Consider the following 19,292-nt stretch of genomic DNA (forward strand, 5'->3'; position numbering starts at 1 on the left):
GGCAATGCGGCCTTCCCTTAACTCCGCTTTGATTATGCGCTGGTATCCGAGCCCTCATCGGCAAAATGGTGGCCGCCGCGTCCAAGATGGCAGCCCCCACCGAAATTGGCTGGCAGGGAAATGTGGGGGTTAAAGAAAAACAATTTACTGTCACTTGTGTCCGCAGAGATCGCTCGAAGATGAGATTAACAGGACCACGGCGGAAGACATCCCGATTTTTGCCATCAGTTACTTGGTTATATTCGTGTACATTGCCTTGGCGCTTGGGGAGTATACAAGCTGGAGAACTGTCATGGTGAGCATCCTCCTCTCCGTGCGATTCCCTCCAGGGCCCCAATCTCGCTGTGGCAGCAGATGGAATTCCGCCTCGCGCGTGGCTGGATGCGGGAAGCGAGACAAGAGAGTTCGAGGTGTAGGTGCGCAGGAACGATCGTGAGGAGGCTGCCTCCCCGAGAGGGGGGGGGTCGCCCAACGCTGGCCCTTGTCATTGAGGCCGACACCCTCTGAATGAGTCGAACGACAAAAATAATATCGGCCATAGATCTCGACCATTTCTCGCCCTGGGAATACGCGAGTTGCCCATCCCCATGGTTTCCCACAATGCACTGTGGCGGTTCGCTGCTATTTTTTTTCATGAGTAGGCCCCGTCGTGTTTTGCCCGCCCTGTCCCTGCACCGGCAAAGGTTGGGGTGAGCGGGACGCAGTCGCTATGAGCCCCTTGCCCCTTTGCGCAAGACCGAGAGGGGATTCATCGAACGGAGAAAAGGCGCCGGACGCTAAATCTCACGCGTGTTTCTCGTTGTTCTCCAACTGCAGATCGATTCGAAGATTACCCTGGGGCTGGGCGGTGTCCTGGTGGTCCTCGGAGCCGTCCTTTCCTCCATGGGCTTCTACGCGTACATCGGAGTGCCCTCTTCCTTGATCATCCTGGAGGTAGTCCCTTTCCTCGTACTCGCAGTGGGAGCGGACAACATATTCATTCTCGTGCTCCAGTACCAGGTCAGTCAAAGGAGGATATGGGTTACCCCCTGCGGCCAGTCCGTCGTAAGCCCCCCCCCCCAAAGTGTTGGCAACATCGGAACAGGAGTGGGCCATTCAATGGCTGACCTGCGGCCTAACTCCATATACCTGCCTTAAGCCCATAGCCCTTAATATCTTTGCTTAACAAAAATCTATCTCAGATTGAAAATGAACAACTGATAATTGCTTCGACTGCTCTTTGTGGGAGAGAGTTCCAAACCTCTACCGCCCTTTGAGTGAAGACGTTCTTCCCAACATCTCTCCTGAACGGTCCAGCTCTAATTTTTAGACTATCCCCCCCTAGTTTTCGAATCTCCAACCAGTAGAAATAGTTTATCTTTATCTATCCTGTCTTTCCCTGTTAATATCTCCAACACTTCAATCAGATCACCTCTTAACGTTTAATTTGTGTAATCTCTCCTCGCAACTCAATTATTTTTGTAAACCTACGTTGCACTCCCTCCACGGCCAAAATTTCCTTCCTGTGGTGAGGTGCCCAGAACTGCTCACAGTGGCTCCAAGTGGGGTCTAACCAGGGGCTGGTAAAACTGCAGCATAACCCCTCTGTCTGTATATTCTAATCCTCCAGATATAAAGGCTAGCATTCCATTACCTTTTTGATTGATTTCTGCCCTTGTTCCTGGTGTTTTAAGGATCTATGCACCTGAACCCTCAAGTCTCCTTGGGCATCCACTGTACCTCACCTCTTTCCATTTAGAAAGTACTCTGCTGGATTCTTTTTTATTCCAAAATGGCTACCTTACACTTGCTTACATTGAATTCCACCTGCCACAATTTTACCCATTCATTTTGTCTGTCAATATCTCCTTGCAATTCTATGCTATCATCTGGGCTCTCTACGACCTAACTGTGTTGGGAAAATAGCTAACCTTCTGCCCCCCGCCAAACCCAAACTTAAGGCCAAAACCGCTTTGGGGAGCTGAAGTGGCGGCCGAGGCCATGCTGGGCCGCGTTCTGGAATCTGGGCCCCAAGGGCTGTTTAGTACAAGTCTCGCGCTGGAGGCTTGCGGGCCACGCCCAGGCCGTCACGCCCTCTCCGCCCACCGCACCCCTTTTGCGGGAGCTTGCTGTGTACACATTGGCCTCTGCCTTTCCCACAATGCAACAGCATAAGCCCTTGCCCTTAAAGTGCTCTGAGGGAGATGCAGCCCTCCCCCGTAAACGGGAATGGAAGGAAACTTTTAAAATGAGTCGGAAGGGCCCATCGACACAAAATTAGGAATGCGGAGCCTTGAGGCAGAATCAATCAGGGAGGATTGATTAGGTCGTGTCAGGAGTAAAGGGGAAGTGAAGGGAATTGAAAACTCCGCCGTTGTTGATGAGCTCAAATATTCCCTTCAACGTGGCGCGGGTCCAGATTTCTACTCGTTGCCGGGTTCCGAAATACTGTCAGATTCAGGAAAAGGGAGGAAACGGAGAAGCCTACGGAATAGGCCGAGGGTTAGTCTTGCCAGAGGGCTTTGTACCTATCAGGTGATGAGCTTCTGCCTGTGGCACGCAACAAAGGGATGCAGAGCCCCTGGCAGCTAGCCGACATCTCGCCCCGCCTCGCGTCGCTGCCCCGGGCGGAACCTTCTGGAACACTCACGGTGTCTTTCCATTCGACAGAGAGACGAGCGGCAAGCTGGGGAGCGGAGGGAGGAGCAGATTGGGCGGGTGCTGGGGGACGTCGGTCCCAGCATGCTCCTCTGCAGCGTCTCGGAGACCATCTGTTTCTTCCTGGGTAAGGCCTCGATTTATTTTCCCTCTTCCACCAGTCGCGCTGGGCCAAGAGTTTTCGGGAGCTGGTTCTGAGGAACATTGAGACCGCGGTCGGCCATATTCTTAGTCGTTTGCAAGTGGCGAGCTCATGTTACATCAGATAACCTCACCTTTGAACTTGCCCATGGCCTCCACCTCAGTGCTGCCAGTCTTGACCTGTTGCATTCTGAGCCATAGGCCGGGACTTTGAAGATGGCGGGATTTCCCGCGCTCTTGTCTGCCGCAGCGCCAGAAGCCGCAGTGGACAGGACTGGTACTGCACGCAGTCCTGGGACTCCAGGACCAGGTGGCGGGGGAGGAGGGGGAGGTTTCAGGGTGGGTTGGTGAGGTCCAGGGAAGGGGAAGGTCGCCCCCACAGGGGTCAGACTTTCTGAGGGGGTGTCTGATGTGAAAAGGGGGCTGATGACAACCCCCCCCATTCCCCCCCTCCGTCCCCTCATTCTCCCTGCCTGAGGCCTAAACATGGTTCATTTTTGAGCCCGCCCTTCTGTTTCTGAATTCCTCACGCCAGCCTGAAAAACGATAATTGGGCACAAGGGCCTCAGTTGAGGCCTAGGCTGGGTAGGCCGGCCTAGGCCTTGCTCCTCCGAGCGTACCATTGTAGAGACATGAGGGCGGAGGAGCCTGATGGGAAGGCCCCTCCTTGAAACCTTACGGTCACCCCCTCCACCCACCCTCCTCAACCACTTACAAACCCGTCGGAGAGGAGGTGCGGGGTAATGTAACATTCTGTCCATAATGTTGGCCCTTTTAATGTTCAGTCCAAAGACACTCACGGGGCCTCATGGTGCCAAGATCCCAGGTTCGATCCCGGCTCTGGGTCACTGCCCGTGTGGAGTTTGCACATTCTCCCCGTGTCTGCGTGGGTCTCGCCCCCACAACACAAAGATGTGCGGGGTAGGTGGATTGGCCACGCGAAATTGCCCCTTAATTGGAAAAGATGAATTGGGTACTCTAAATTTATTTTTTAAAAATGTCCAATTCACCTCACAAACATTTCTTTCGGGACTTGTGGGAGGAAACCGGAGCGCCCGGAGGAAACCCACGGCAGACACGGGGGAGAACGTGCAGACTCCGCACAGACAGCGGCCCAAGCCGGGAATCGAACCCGGGACCCTGGAGCTGTGAAGCAATAGTGCTAACCACTGTGGAGTGGTGGGGTTGGATAGAGGGCCAGCGATAGGTGGAGATTGACAAAGATATCTTGGACAAAAAAGACAAAGGGAACGTAAATGATGAAGCCTGAAGAAGGGTACTGGGAAATGGGACGATAGCAAACGGCTAAGAAAGGAAAGATAGATCGAGAGGAAGCGTCGATGGCGCATCCGCCATCAACAGCTGTTGTCTGAAGAAACAGGGGAGAGAAAGAGAGAGTGAGGTGGCCATCTAAGATGGCCGAACTCAATGTTGAGTGCGCAAAGGTTGGAAAGCAGCTGATGGCAGGGTCCGGTGCTCGAGCTTCACCGGCAGAGCGAGGACAGAGAGGTCAGGGTGGGGACGGAGGATGAGAAAGCTGGGGCACCCTGGGGGAAGCGGGGGAAGGGGGGGGGGGAGGAGTGGATGAATACAGCCCGCTCCCATTTGCAGCGGGTTCTTTCTGAGATGCTAACATGCTCCACCTCGTTATCCCTCCGACAGGTGCCCTGACCAAGATGCCAGCCGTCCGCACCTTCGCGCTCTACGCAGCCCTGGCGGTGTTCTTCGATTTCCTCCTCCAGATGTCCGCGTTTGTGGCCCTGATGTCTTTAGATGCACGGAGACAGGAGGTACATGATTAGACCCTTCAATTTGACCTGAATTTGACTGTAAACACACCAGAAGCTTACAGATTGCAGCGATTTCTGATTCATCCCTTGTCGAGGACTGTGACCAATTGCACCAACACAACACAGTGTTGATTCACATCAAGCTAAATATATTTAGCATTCCAATCACCTCAGCAACAAATGTTTATGAGTGACCCTCATTAAAATATGTCCAATTTCTTTTTTTTTAAAACGCATTTTATTCAAACTTGTATCAAAGTAGATTACAGCAAATAAACGCCTCGGGAAACATTCTTCCCAACAATCAACTATACAGTTTGTACAGATTTTTCACCCCCCCTCCCCATCACCCACCCCCCGCGACGAACAGCTCCTCAAACACGGTCACAAACATCCCCCACCTTTTCTCAGACTCCCCCCGTTGAGCCCCCTTAACTCGTACTTTATCTTCTCTAACCGCAGGGAGTCGTACAGGCCACCCAACCACGCTGCCACCCCCGGTGGCGATGCCGACCCGCCACTCCAGCAACATTCATCGCCGTGCAGTCAGAGAGGCCAAGGCCACGACATCGGCCTTCCTCCTCTCCATGGGCTCCGGCTTCTCTGAAACCCCAAATATCCCCACCAAAGGGTCCGGGTCCACTCCCTCCTCCACTATCCTGGCTAAGACCGCGAACACTCCCGCCCAGAATCTTCCCAATTTTTCACAACCTTAAAACATGTGCGCGTGATTCGCTGCCCCCCGCCCACACCTCTCACACTCATCTGCTACCCCCTGAAAGAACCCACTCATTCTCGCCCGAGCCATATGCACCCTGTGCACCACCTTAAACTGTATCAGGCTCATCCTTGCACAGGAGGAGGTCCCGTTTACCCTTCGCAGTGCCTCACTCCATACTCCCCAATTGATCTCCATTCCCAACTCCGCTTCCCATTTCTCCTTGATCTTCTCCACCCGCTCGCCTCCCTGCTCCCCCAGCCACTTGTACATATCCCTAATTCTTCCCTCCCCTTCCACATCCGGAAGCAGCAGTCGCTCCAGCAGGGTGTATCCCGGCAATCTAGGGAACCCCTTCCAGACCTTTCGTGCAAAGTCCCTAACCTGTAGATACCTGAACTCACTGCCTCTCGGCAGCTCTACCCTCTCCCTTAGCTCCTCCAGACTGGCGAACCCTTCCTCCAAATACAAATCCCTCACCGTGACCAGCCCCACTTCCCTCCACCTCCTGTATACACTATCCATCCCCACCCGGCTAAAACCCATGATTCTCAGCGGCGTTAGCACCGACATCCCTTCCACCCTAAAATGCCTCCTCAGTTGATTCCATACCTTCACCGTGGACTGCTCCACTGGGCTCCCTGAATACCTACTTGGAGCCATTGGCAATGCTGCCGTCACCATAGCCCTCAAACTAGACCCCTTACAAAATTCCTCCTCCATCCTAACCCACTCTACCCCTTCTCCTTCCCACCACCGCCGCACCGTGTCCACATTCGCCGCCCAATAATAATGAAGCAAGTTTGGCAACGCCAACCCCCCCCCCCTCCCCTGCTGCCTCTGCCTCTGCAGTAGGGTCCTCCCCACCCTCGGCACCTTCCCCGTCCATACAAAGTCAGAGATGATTGTGTCCACTTTCCTTTGGTATAAAGATCGGGAGAGCCTGAAAGAGAAACCAGAACCTCGGCAGAATATTCATTATCACCACTTGGACACTACCCGCCAACATTAAGTGCCGTGTATCCCACCTCTTAAGATCCTCCTGGGCCTCCTCCACCAGCTTCGTTAAGTTCCACTTATGGAGCCCCGTCCATTCCCTCGCTACCTGAATCCCCAAATACCTAAACCTATCCCTCGCTACCGTAAATGGCATCCCCCCTAAATTAGCCTGCTGTGCCAGCTCATTCACCAGGAATACCTCACTTTTCCCAACATTCAGCTTGTATCCCAAGAACCCTCCAAACCTCCCCAACAGGCCCATAATCCTTTCCATACTCTCCAACGGATCTGAAACATACAGCAAGAGGTCATCGGCAGAGAGCGACGTCGATGCTCCCTCATTAACCCCTGCCACTCTGCCGACCCCCTGAGAGCTATCGGCAATGTCTCTATGGCCAACGCAAACAGCAGCGGCGACAGCGGGCACCCCTGCCTCGTACCCCTGTGTAAGTCAAAGCTTTGTGAGCTCATATCATTCGCCCTCACACTCGCTCTTGGCGCCACATACATCAACCGCACCCATGCCACAAATCTCGGCCCAAACACAAACCTTCCAACAAGAACCGCCACTCCACCCGATCAAATGCTTTCTCCGCGTCCATGGACACCACCACCTCTGGTACCATAGCTCTCGACAGATTCATCACCACATTCAACAGCCGTCTTATATTACCCGCGAGCTACCTGCCCTTCACGAAGCCTGTTTGATCTTCTGTAACCACCCCCGGGTCACAATCCTCCATCCTCCCCGCCAACAACTTAGCCAATACTTTCACATCAGTATTCAACAGTGATATGGGCCTATACGACCCACATTCCACCGGATCCTTCCCTTTTTTTGGGATTAGTGTGATTACTGCCTCCTTCATCGTCTCTGGCAACTCCCCCTTCTCCAGTGCTTCATTAAACGCCCCCAATAGATGTGGTGCCAGGTCCGCTGTAAATTCCTTATAAAATTCTGCCGGGTACCCATCCGGCTCAGGGGCCTTCCCCGACTTCATACCCCTGATACTATCCAGCACCTCCCTCAGCCCCAGGGGCTCCTCTAACGCCTGCCTCTGTGCTTCCTCCACCTGGGGAAATTCCAGCCCGTCCAGAAACTACCCCATGTTCCGCTCCTCTCCTCCTGGGTCTGCCTCATAAAGTCCCACTCTCTAAATGCCTCATTTATCTTCCCTGGCTCTGACACCACATCCCCCAGCCCCAGTCCGGATCTTCAATATTGCCCTGGACGCAGCCTGCCTCCGCAGCTGGTGCCCCAGCATGCAGCTCGCCTTCTCCCCATACCCGTATTGCACCCCTCTTGCCCTACGCAGTTGCCCTACCCCGTTGTCAGCCTGTCAAATTGCCCCTGCAACTTTTTCCTCCTCGCCAATCCCTCCACGGTGGGCACCCTCGAATATTCCCTGTCCACCTCCACTATCTCGCTCACTAGACGGTCATGTTCCGCCCTCCTTTCCCTATTGGCATGAACCGTAAATGAGATAATTTCTCCCCGGATCACTGCCTTCAGTGCTTCCCAAACAATGCCCGCCGACACCTCCCCATTCTGATTCAACTCCACATAATCCCTAAGCACCTTATCACAAAAACCTCCATCCGCCAACAACCCCGAGTCAAACCTCCACCCCGGCCTCTGCTCTCGCCCCGTACTGAACCGAATATCCAGCCAGTGGGGTGCATGGTCCGAGATAACTATCCCCACATACTCTGCTCCCTCCACCCCAACCAAAATCTCCCGACTCACTACAGAGTAATCAATCCTCGAATACACCTTCTTGACGTGTGAAAAGAAGGAATACTCCCCCCTGCGTTCTGAAAGTGCCATGGATCCACCATACCCATCCTCTCCATAAACCCCCCCCTCCCCAGCTCCCTTGCCATTCGTACCCAACCCATCGACTTGGGGCTCGATCTATCCACCCTCGGCTCCAGGACACAGTTAAAATCTCCTCCCATGATCAACTGGTGCATGGCCAAATCCCGGATTGCTGTCAGCAACCCCCTCATAAAACCCACATCATCCCAATTTGGGGCCTACACATTTACCAACACTACCGGTGCCCCTTCCAATACCCCACTCACAATCACATATCTCCCACCCAGATCCCTCACCTCCTTCGCACTCACGAATCCCATTTTTCTGCTCATTAAAATCGCCACACCCCTCAAATCAAACCCCGAGTGAAAAAGCTGCCCGACCCACCCCTTCCTTAACCTAACCTGGTCCTTCACACGGAGGTGCGTCTCCTGCAAAAGGACAACCCCCACTTTCAAATTCCTGAGGTGCGCGAACACCCGTGACCTTTCGATGCGCAATCAATGACTACTGAAGCGAGGTTGTAGTCCAACTGACGGCTTTAATAAGCGAGATGTTTCCCCCAGCAGCTCAGGTACAGAAAGGAAGCTGCTGGGGCTGCACAGGCTCTTATACCCCGCCTTGAAGGGCGGAGCTACCATACAGTCTCGACCAATAGACAACATGCACTATCCACCAATGGTGTTCCAGCATTACTAGGTACCGTAATACCTCTAACCAGACTACCACACCTTTTAACCGGCCCATTTAGTCCCCAGACGTTCCACGTTACGAACCTTACGCCTCCAATCCCCTCTGCCGTCCGTCATCTACCCTACTTAACTCCTGCCCCTTTAATTCCACTCTGAACCTAGCCCATCCCAGATGGCCCTGTCTTCGCCCTTGACCATGTCATCTCTCACCCCCTACTGCCGCGTCGCAGAAACGCCCCGCCCCCGCTTTTCCCCTTCTTCCCCCCCCCACTTCCCCTCTTCCCCCCCTCCCCCAGCCACTCCTCTTGGCCTTCTCGCCCACCACCTCACGTCCGTTCACCAGCATAACCTGCTCACACCCTGTCCCTACCTAAAGGCACATCCTAATGCTCCAATTTCAACTTTTAAACCCGGGACTTTTATTACATTAACGTTTAATGATGTTAATATTTTAATTTATTAAATATTCTTTTGTGCGATGTGAGCGTCGCTGGCTAGTCCAGCATTTACTGCCCATCCCTAGTTGCCCCTTGAGAAGGTGGTGGGGGAGCCGCCTTCTTGGGCCGCTGCAGTCCATACGGTGTAGGTACACCCACAGTGCTGTTAGCGAGGGATCTCCAGGATTTTGACCCAGCGACAGTGAAGGAACGGCCGATATATTTCCAAGTCGGGGCGGTGAGTGACTTGGAGGGGAACCTCCAGGTGGTGGGGTTCCCAGGTATCTGCTCTCCTCGTCCTTCTAGATGGTGGTGGTCATAGAATCTACAGTGCAGAAGGAGGCCATTCGGCCCGTTGAGTCTGCACCGGCCCTTGAAAAGAGCACCCCGCTTAAGCCCATGCCTCCTCCCTATCCCCGGTAACCCCATCTGACCTTTTTTTTGGACACTTAAGGGCAATTTAGCACGGCCAATGCCCCTAACCTGCACAATTTTGGACTGTGGGAGGAAACCGGAGCACCTGGAGGAAACCCACGCAGACACGAGGGGAAGGTGCAGACTCTGCACAGACAGTGACCCAAGGCCGGGAATCGAACCTGGGACTCGGGTTCAATCCCGGCCCCGTTTCACTGTCCGTGTGCAGTTTGCGCTTTCTCCCCAGTGACTGCGTGGGCCTGACCCCCACATGATGGGGAGGGTGGGTGGATTGGCCAGGCTAAATTGCCCCTTAATGGGAAAAATAAATGAATAAAAACGAGATGAATGACTTGTTTAACCTCAATCTGATCTCTCCCGCAGAAGGACAGATTCGATATTTGTTGCTGTGCGCATTCGAAGCAAAAGAGGACAAAGAAGAAGAAGAACGAGGGGCTTTTGTTACCTTTCATGAGGGAATATTATGCCCCATTCCTGTTGCATCCTGTTACCAGCATCGTTGTGGTAAGAAGGAAATTCATCCTTTCTGATGCCAAGCATAGGCAGCGCAATTGATAAGCAAAAGTATTGCCAAGCCCGCGTTGGATCTTCGTTAGGCCACACTGGGAATATCGTGAACAGTTCTGGTCTCCATATTATAACAGGGATAAATTTACAGTCGCCATAGCCCCAGATGACCATGGGCTGCCTTCCTCTTTGAGGGGGGGGGGGGGGAGAGCTGACTGGTGGTGATTTAACCCGAAGGTCATCGCACCTCAGGCGAGGGGCAAGGTTGAGAAGATTGGGCCTTCCTGGATAACCTCAGCCTGTACGGGAATTGAACCCGCGCTGTCGGCCTAGCTCCGCATCACTGGCCAGCCAGCTGAGCGAAACCGTCCCCTCGAACAAGGGCAGAGAGACACTGGGGAAGGTGTTGACAAAAGAAGGTTGACAAGGCCGAAACGGTGAGGTATCAGCAAAGTTTGAACAGGCTCTCCAGAACAGAGAAGGCCTGATTAAAAAGCCTGTGAGTGGTTGAGTCGATCGGGGGGGGGGGGGGGGGGGGGGGGGGGGGGGTCAAGGAGGTGTGTCAAGAGCAATACGTGAGGAGGAATAGGAGATAGGCGAAGGAAACTGGACTGAATAGTCTGCATTAATATCGTGAAGTACTCTGCCCGTCCTCGTCCAATCCCAAGAGGGAATTGGAGGTATTTCCCAGGCTGAGGGAGTGGGGGGCGGGGGGAGGTGCTGGAGGGAGAGGAGGGAGGTGCCAGTCCCTGTAGTGATGGTGCCCGTATCTCCTTCACCCCAGGACGGTGTTCTGTGGCCTACTTTCCTAAGGCTGAGGAAATCCCACCTGAGGCACAGCGAGGCTTGGGTGGAAACCCCTTGACCTCTGCTGTCAAACAAATCCAGGAGAAATGGCGGGAGCTGCGCCAGGAACCCGTCATCACCTCCGACCAACTGTCCGAAGAATTTGACTCGGTAAACCGTGAGGCTCGTGCGGCCCTGCGTGTCCTGAGAAGTAGTGCCCTTGGAGACAGTCCCACAAGTGCTCGGACAAAATTCTTTTATCTTCGAACCGAGGACAGAAGAGATAGATCGGTCCCTTTGCAACCCATGGTTTAAGTATTTAGTCAAGATGCTATAGCCATCGTGCATCTGAGGCGTGATCGATGCATATCTTTCCAAACCCGTCAACGCTTATTGAGCTTGTTCATTTCCATATGTCCCCTATCGCTCGGGGAGAAAAGTTAAGCTTCCTATGCCGACGCCTCAATGTATTTGACCTGACTGACAATTCCCTCTCTCTCCTGTTTCTCCCCCAGATTGTCCTCTTCCTCTTCATGTTGTGCGCTGGAATATTCTTGATGCTCCACGTCCGTGTGGGCCTCGATCAGGAGCTCGCACTGCCAGCGGTCAGTACTTAACCATCGTCTCCACCCTGAGTCAGTTCCTGAGGCAACACAGTAGGTCACCGAAGCGGGCCACTCGGCTTATCGATGCTGCTCAGATGAGGAGCCATCGCTTTGCCTGTCTCTCAGGGCCTACTTGGAGGGCCTAAGGCCTGGTTCAGGCACGAGCCCTGGACACCTACGGAAGGATTTTTAACCAATTAGATTCCATCCAATTGGATATGACCCTTATAATTGAGTCATTCCTCCCTCGATATTTTTCACGTTGCTGGAGATTGTGTTCAATTTAGGATAAAACACTGGCCATAAGTGCTGGATGTAGATGGGGCCTACAATCCGGTAACATAAATAGGAATTTGGTCCTGTTCAAAATTCCAAACATGATACTAAGGTAGTTAAAAAGGATACAGCTCTGAATTGATCTTGAAGTAATATTTATTATTTAATAAATGTCGCCACGTGATAGGAAGGATGTGATTGCCCTGGAGAGGGAGCAGAGGAGATTCACCAGGATGTTGCCCTGGGCTGGAGCGTTTCAGCTATGAAGAGAGGCTGGTTAGGCTGGGGTTGTTTTCCTTGGAGCAGAGAAGGCTGAGGGGGGGGACCTGATTGAGGTGGACAACATTATGAGGGACACGGATAGGGTGGATAGGGAGGAACTTTCCCCTGAGTTGAAAGGTCAGTTACAAGGGGACGGAAGTTCAAAGTGAGGACCAGGAGGTTCATGAAGGATTTGAGGAAAATCTTTCCTCAGAGGCAGGGCCGGCTCAAGGCACCGGCAACTCGGGCAGTCGCCCGGGGCGCCATGTGCTAGGGGGCGCCAGAGACTCGGGTCCCGCGCATGCGCAGTTGGGCCGGTGCCAACCAGCGCATGCGCGGTGGCCGCACCTCCAGGGTGGCCGCACTCCCCCAGGGCGGCCCCCCCCCTCTGTCCGCCCCCCCCCCCCCGCCCCCGGTCCGCCCCCTCGGTCCGCTCCCCCCCCCACCTCGGGTCCGCCCCCCCCGCCCCGCCCCCCCCCGGATCCGCCCCCCCGCTCGGTCCGCCCCCCCCTCGGGTCCCCCCCGGGTCCACCCCCCCTCTCGGCCCTGCCCCCCCTCTCGGCCCCGCCCCCCCTCTCGCCCCCCCCTCTCGCCCCCCTCTCGGCCCCACCCCCCCCCACTCGGCCCCGCCCCCCCTCTCGCCCCCCCTCCCCCCTCTCGCCCCCCTCTCGGCCCCGCCCCCCCTCTCTGCCCCGCCCCCCCTCTCGCCCCCCCCTCTTGGCCCCGCACCCCTCTTGGCCCCGCCCCCCCTCTCTGCCCCGCCCCCCCTCTCACCCCCCCCCCTCTTGGCCCCGCCCCCCTCTCGGCCCCGCCCCCCCTCTCAGCCCCACCCCCCCCTCTCGACCCCCCCCCCCCTCTCAGCCCCGCCCCCCCCAAGGGCGCCGAAGTTCAGCTTGCCCGGGGCGCCAGCAACCCTAGGGCCGGCGCTGCTCAGAGGGTGGTGAGGGTCTGGAATGCACGGCCTGGGAGGGTGGTAGAGGCGAGTTGCCTCACATCCTTTACAAAATACCTGGGTGAGCACTTGGCCAGTCATAACATTCAAGGCTACGGGCCAAGTGCTGGCAAATGGGATTAGACAGGTCAGGTGTTTTTCATGCTTCGGTGCAGACTTGATGGGCCGAAGGGCCTGTGATTCTGAATCGGAGCAGAAAGGTTGTGATAATCATGCATAAAGCTCCGATTGTGCCTGGCTCTGGGTGCTGCACCGATCCTGTTCGATGTGGCCGAGTAGTCGGATTAAAATCTGTCCCTCATTTTATGCCCCATTAGGACTCGTACATGCTGAAGTACTTCGCTGCCCTCAACATGTACTTTGAGGTGGGCGTTCCGGTATATTTTGTCACCACTGCTGGCTATAACTTCACCACGGTCGATGGGATGGACGGCGTCTGCTCCAGCGTGGGCTGCGACAACAACTCGATGACGCAGAAGATCCAGTACGCCACCGAATTCCCTCAAGTGTGAGTGGTGTTGGATTTAAGGTTAATGCTCCCCTTCCCCCCTTGATAACCTCGGGTGCCTTGTTTCGGTTTGGCCCACACTGCGTGCGTGCGTGGTGTAATCTTTACGTAGGCACATCTGGAGCTCACAGGAGGCCAGATGTGCGGTAACTATGATGACTCGGAGGGGGTGGGGGGGATATTTTGCCCCTGGGCACAGTGTAGATTCACCAGAGCTGAAATGGTTAAACCTGGTGTGCTCATTCTGTGGCTCATTACATACTGAACAATCCTGAATGCGCTCATAGCCGCACTAGCAACCAATTTAAAATCATGTGCCTAGCTTTTAATATGGCTCATTTTCACCTACCCGAGTGATAGTCATAAGTAAACATGCATGACATCCATTCCAGGCAAACAAAAGAAATATGTTTAAGCCCTGGCGACGTCCATGGATTACCCTGGGACTTGGGGATGGGGGCTTATACTTGCCTGCTGCTTTCTCCATAGCAACGCCTCAGCCAATCGGCCTCCCGGCCCCTCAGCGACCTTTTGTCTCTTGCTGTTTAAGTGCTCGTGATTGCTTGAAATTTGGTTTCTGATGAGTCCAAGATCAAAAACTTCGGCCAACCCCTGCTCCTTTGGAATGTTGCGAGGCTGCAGAGGCGAGGAGATTGAAGGGGAGAGATTAGATCCACGGGTAGTGGGGGAGGAGGTTGCGGGTTAGGGAGCATCATGTAAAATGAGGGCTAGAGTTAGACAGGAGTGGAAATTTTCGGAACTCCAGACGGCGGACTCCAAGGAGGAAATGTAATCTTCGAGGCAGAGATTGGCAAATTCCTATTCAGTAAGGGAATGACAACACATGCAGGTAAATGGGTTTAAGTCATGGTATCGTCAACCCTGCTGCACTCCCTCAGGACTGCACTGGGAATGTCGATGCTGATCTTTAGGCCCCAGTCCCCGGAATGGGGCCTGAAATCTTGACATTGGGACTCGGAGGTCAGAGTTCGCCACCCACTGACAACACAGAGGTACATGGACGACGGGTCGTGACGGGAGGGGGTCCCTGTTTTGAAACATTTATTCATTTATGGGTGTCCCTGGCCGGGCCCAGGTTTCATTTTCCCAATTGCCCCTTGAGCCGCTTTCTTGAGCCGCTGCAGTCCGTGAGGTGTAGGTACACCCACTGTGCTGTTAGGGAGGGAGTTCCAGGATGTTGCCCCAGCGACAGCGAAGGAACGGCCGATATATTTCCAAGTCGGGACAAAGTGCGGCGGTGGTGGGAAAGAGAAGGGGTAGAGTGGGTTAGGATGGAGGAGGAATCTTGTAAGGGGTCTAGTTTGAGGGCTATGGTGATGGCAGCATTGCCAATGGCTCTGAGTAGGTATTCAGAGAGCCCAGTGGAGCAGTCTACGGTGAAGATATGGAATCAGCTGAGGAGGCATTTTAGGGTGGAAGGGATGTCGGTGCTAACGCCGCTGAGAATCATGGGTTTGAGCCGGGCGGGGATGGATAGTGTATACAGGAGGTGGAGGGAAGTGGGGCTGGTCACGGTGAGGGATTTGTATTTGGAGGAAGGGTTCGCCAGTCTGGAGGAGCTCAGGAAGAGATAGAGCTGCCGAGGGGCAGTGAGTTCAGGTATCTACAGGTTAGGGACTTTGCGCAAAAGGTCTGGAAGGGGTTCCCTGGATTGCCGGGATACACCCTGCTGGAGCGACTGCTGCTTCCGGATGTGGAAGGGGAGGGAAGAATTAGGGATATGTACAAGTGGCTGGGGGAGCAGGGAGGCGAGCGGGTGGTGAAGATCAAGGAGAAATGGGAAGTGGAGTTGGGAATGGAGATCCATTGGGGAGTGAGGCCCTGCGAAGGGTAAACGGGATTTCCTCGTGTGTAAGGACGAGCCTGATACAGATTAAGGTGGTGCACAGGGTGCATATGGCTCAGGCGAGAATGAGTGGGTTCTTTCAGGGGGTAGCAGATGAGTGTGAGAGGTGTGGGTGGGGCCAGCGAATCACGCGCACATGTTTTGGGGTTGTGAAAAATTGGGAAGATTCTGGGCGGGAGTGTTCGCGGTCTTAGCCAGGATACTAGAGAAGGAGGTGGACCCGGACCCTTTGGTGGGGATATTTGGGGTTTCAGAGAAGCCGGAGCTCATGGAGAGGAGGAAGGCCGATGTCTTGGCCTTGGCCTCTCTGATTGCACGGCGATGAATGTTGCTGGAGTGGCGGTCGGCATCGTCTCCGGGGGTAGCAGCATGGTTGGGTGGCCTGTACGACTTCCTGCGGTTAGAGAAGATAAAGTATGAGTTAAGGGGCTCAACGGGGGAGTCTGAGAAAAGGTGGGGGATGTTTGTGACCGTGTTTGAGGAGCTGTTCGTCGCAGGGGGTGGGTGATGGGGAGGGGGGGTGAAAAAGGAGGAAAATCTGTAGTTGATTGTTGGGAAGAATGTTTCCCGGGGCGTTTATTTGCTGTAACCTACTTTGTTTGAATAAAATGCGTTTAAAAAATATATTTCCAAGTCGGGGCGGTGAGTGACTCGGAGGGCAACCTCCAGGTGGTGGGGTTCCCAGGTATCTGCTGCCCTTGTCCTTCTAGATGGTAGAGGCCGTGGGTTTGGAAGGTGCTGCCTAAGGAGCCTTGGTGAGTTGCTGCAGTGCATCTTGTAGATGGTACACACGGCTGCCACTATGCGTCGGTGGGGGAGGGAGGGAATGTTTGTGGATGGGGTGCCGATCACGCGGGGCTGCTTTGTCCTGGATGGTGTGGAGCTTCTTGAGTGTTGTTGGGAGCTGCACTCATCCAGGCAAGTGGAGGGTATTCCCTCACACTCCTGACTTGTGCCTTGTAGATGGTGGACAGGCTTTGGGGGGAGTCAGGAGGTGAGTTACTCTCCGCAGGATTCCCAGCCTCTCTATCTGAACCCCAGTAAGAGACCATTCGGCTCATCGTGCTGGCTGATGGAAAGACTAGAGTGGCAAGGGGATGGGGGTAAATTCGGAGATGGAATACCCAGAACAGGGGGCGTGAGACAGAGCAAGTGACTCCGCAAGGCCATAGACGCCAAGGTTCAAGAGTGTAGAGGACAGAGATTTGGCAAAAGGTTATATTTAAATGCAAAGAGTTTAGTAAACAAAGCTGAACAGCGGCAGGGAGAACCGAATATAGCTATTCTGGAAATGGGGCGTCAGTAGGGGGCAAAAATGGCCGCCCAACATCCAAGTAGTGAGAGGGAGATGAGAGAGCGAATATGTCGACAAATTTTGGAGTGTAAAAACAATAGGGTAGTGAACAGCGTGGGGGGGGGGGGGGGGGGGGGGGGGGGGTTATCGGGGGCAGATTGGGAATGGGGAACTCGAAACAGAAACAGATCATCTTAATGAATGGCGGAGCATACTCGAGGGGCTGAATGGCCTACTTAGGCCCCTGCTTTGCCTGTTGGCGTGTTAGGGAACAAGGGGGGTGGGGGGTGGGGGGGGGGGGCACAACATTCTAAAACCGCACGAGAGTAAACGTGCGATTTAACCAAAGGTAAAGCACAGCACTTCGTAAATAAGACACAGGCCGGTTTTCAACCAAAATATTTCGAAGTGATGTTTTTGGCCAATTTTGGCGGGCTGAGATCCACGGAGGTATTCACCCAGACGTAGCCCTTTTTTGGGGGCCCTGGGGAATTTCTCCCCAGCCAAGCTCACACTTAGAAATTTCCCCATCACGAGGGAGCTGAACCTGCCGGCGGCCATTTTGAAAGGGTGCCCCGAAGTCGAAGTGAGCTAGAAGGTCCCTCCCCCCCCCCAACACCCTCCACCCAAGGGCAATGTTATCCTCCGCACACATGGGCACCCCCCCAAGTGAGGACACCCTGCTATGGGGTCGCTGAGGCCCCATCCCCCACCTTTTTCAGGCCTCCCCATCCCCCCTTTCGCCCCCCCCCCTCATCACCCCCATCCTTAATCTCCCCCCCAACCTTCATGAGGTCCCTTAATGCCTGTCCTTCACCCCTCACCCTTTGCAACCCCCCTTTCATGGGCATGCCCCCCCCCCCCCCCCCCCCCCTCAGGCCCTGACCCTCGGGTCATTATGTTCAAGGCTGAGAGAGACAGATTTTTAATCAGTAAGGAGAATGAAGGGTTATGGGGATAAAGCGGGAATGTGGAGTTGAGGATAATCACATCGGTGTGATCATGATATCATTGGATGGCAGGGCAGACTGTATGGGCCAAATGGCCTACTTCTGCCCCTCCGTCTTGTGGTAAACCACTGTTCGTGTATTATATGTATTGTGGTAAACTGTTACTGCGCTACATGTATTGTGGTTAAACCACTGCTTGATTGGTCCGCCTGTGGCTCCTCCCCTCAGGCTCGGTATAAAGGTGGCTGACCTCCGACCCTGCCCCAGTTCGGGATCAGTGGCCAGGAGGCTCACTGTTTAGCTTATTAAAGCCACAGTTTCGTTCACCACTCGTCTTGTGCTAATTGATGCCACAAATATTTCATTTCTGTACCGTACATTAAGGAGGGCAGTTATTTGTAACGTACTCTGACCACCTATCCACTGAAGCACTTGCAAGGGCGCAATCCTTCGATTATTTGAGACCTGATTTTAATTTTAGCCATTGTCGTGAAGTACGATGACGTGTTTGGTCCAAATTGATTTGGCACTGAAGATTTCTCAAGGAGCCCATTATCTATCGAACGGCCCACGGTGTTCGCTCTTCCAGGATTTTTTGACAGTCGGTCGAAAATGTTTGTTTAAAATGGATCGACCCACGTTCTCTCACCTTCTGAAACGTATTTACCCCCCCCCTCAGATCCTACCTGGCCATTCCAGCTACCTCGTGGGTGGATGATTTTATCGACTGGCTCAATCCTATATCTCGTTGCTGCCGACTATATACCTTTGGACCCAATAGTGGCGAGTTCTGCCCGTCGACTGCAAGTAAGGCCTTTTCCCCTTCGTCACAGCTTTAACAAAAAATTTCGGACAGGTTGCTGCATGTTCAAGTTCAAGAGCGGGGGGGGGGGGGGGGGGGGCGGGTGGGGTGGGAGGTGGCAGAGTGGTTAGCCCTGCTGCCTCAAAGCGCCCAGGGACCTGGTTTCGTTTCCGATCCTTGGGTCTGTGCGGAGTCTGCACGTTCTCCCCCGTGTCTGCGTGGGTTTCCTCCGGGTGCTCCGTTTTCCTCCCACAAGTCCAAACACGTGCAGGTTAGGTGGATTGGTCGCACTAAATTGTCCCTTAGTGTCCAACGGCTAGGTAGGGTTACTGGGTTACGGGGATAGGGTGGGGCGGGGGTTATTGGGCCTAGGCCTAGGGCCTAGGAGGATCAGTGCAGACTCGATAGGCCAAAAGGCCTCCTTCTGCACTGTAGAGATTCCAGCGACTGTGGGCACAGATTCGATCAGGCAAAACGGTCTCCCATTAGTGGAAGGCACGAGAACGACAGGAAAAACCTCGTGCAGCGAGCGGTAAGGATCTGGAAGGCGCTGCTTGAGAGCCCGGTGGAGACAGATTCAGGCGAGGCCTGCGGAAGGGATTTTGGACCATTATTTGAAGGGAATATAATTTGCAGGGGGAAATGGCGGGGGGGGGGGGGGGGGGGGGGGGGGGGGGGAGCGGAGAGGGACTAACTGGGCAATCCTCCCAAAGAGACAACATGGACCACAACGAGCTATGAAGAGAGGCTGGTTAGGCTGGGGTTGTTTTCCTTGGAGCAGAGAGGACTGAGGGGGGGGGGGGAACCTGGACAAAA

At 54.4% G+C, this 19,292-nt stretch overlaps 1 protein-coding gene across 1 annotated transcript in view; it reads left to right on the forward strand.

Annotated features, from left to right (window-relative positions):
* Positions 1-19,292, forward strand: part of npc1l1 (NPC1-like 1) — a 42,980-nt gene that overhangs the window by 12,583 nt on the left and 11,105 nt on the right. The window contains exons 5-12 of the mRNA XM_038785698.1: positions 167-295; positions 817-999; positions 2,650-2,764; positions 4,441-4,568; positions 10,032-10,172; positions 11,477-11,566; positions 13,373-13,563; positions 18,354-18,481. Of these exons, the coding sequence (XP_038641626.1) occupies positions 167-295; positions 817-999; positions 2,650-2,764; positions 4,441-4,568; positions 10,032-10,172; positions 11,477-11,566; positions 13,373-13,563; positions 18,354-18,481 (1,105 nt within the window). The remainder of the gene's footprint in view (positions 1-166; positions 296-816; positions 1,000-2,649; positions 2,765-4,440; positions 4,569-10,031; positions 10,173-11,476; positions 11,567-13,372; positions 13,564-18,353; positions 18,482-19,292) is intronic.

The sequence above is a fragment of the Scyliorhinus canicula genome, chromosome 26 (genome assembly GCF_902713615.1).
Source record: "Scyliorhinus canicula chromosome 26, sScyCan1.1, whole genome shotgun sequence".
Taxonomy (NCBI): domain Eukaryota; kingdom Metazoa; phylum Chordata; class Chondrichthyes; order Carcharhiniformes; family Scyliorhinidae; genus Scyliorhinus; species Scyliorhinus canicula.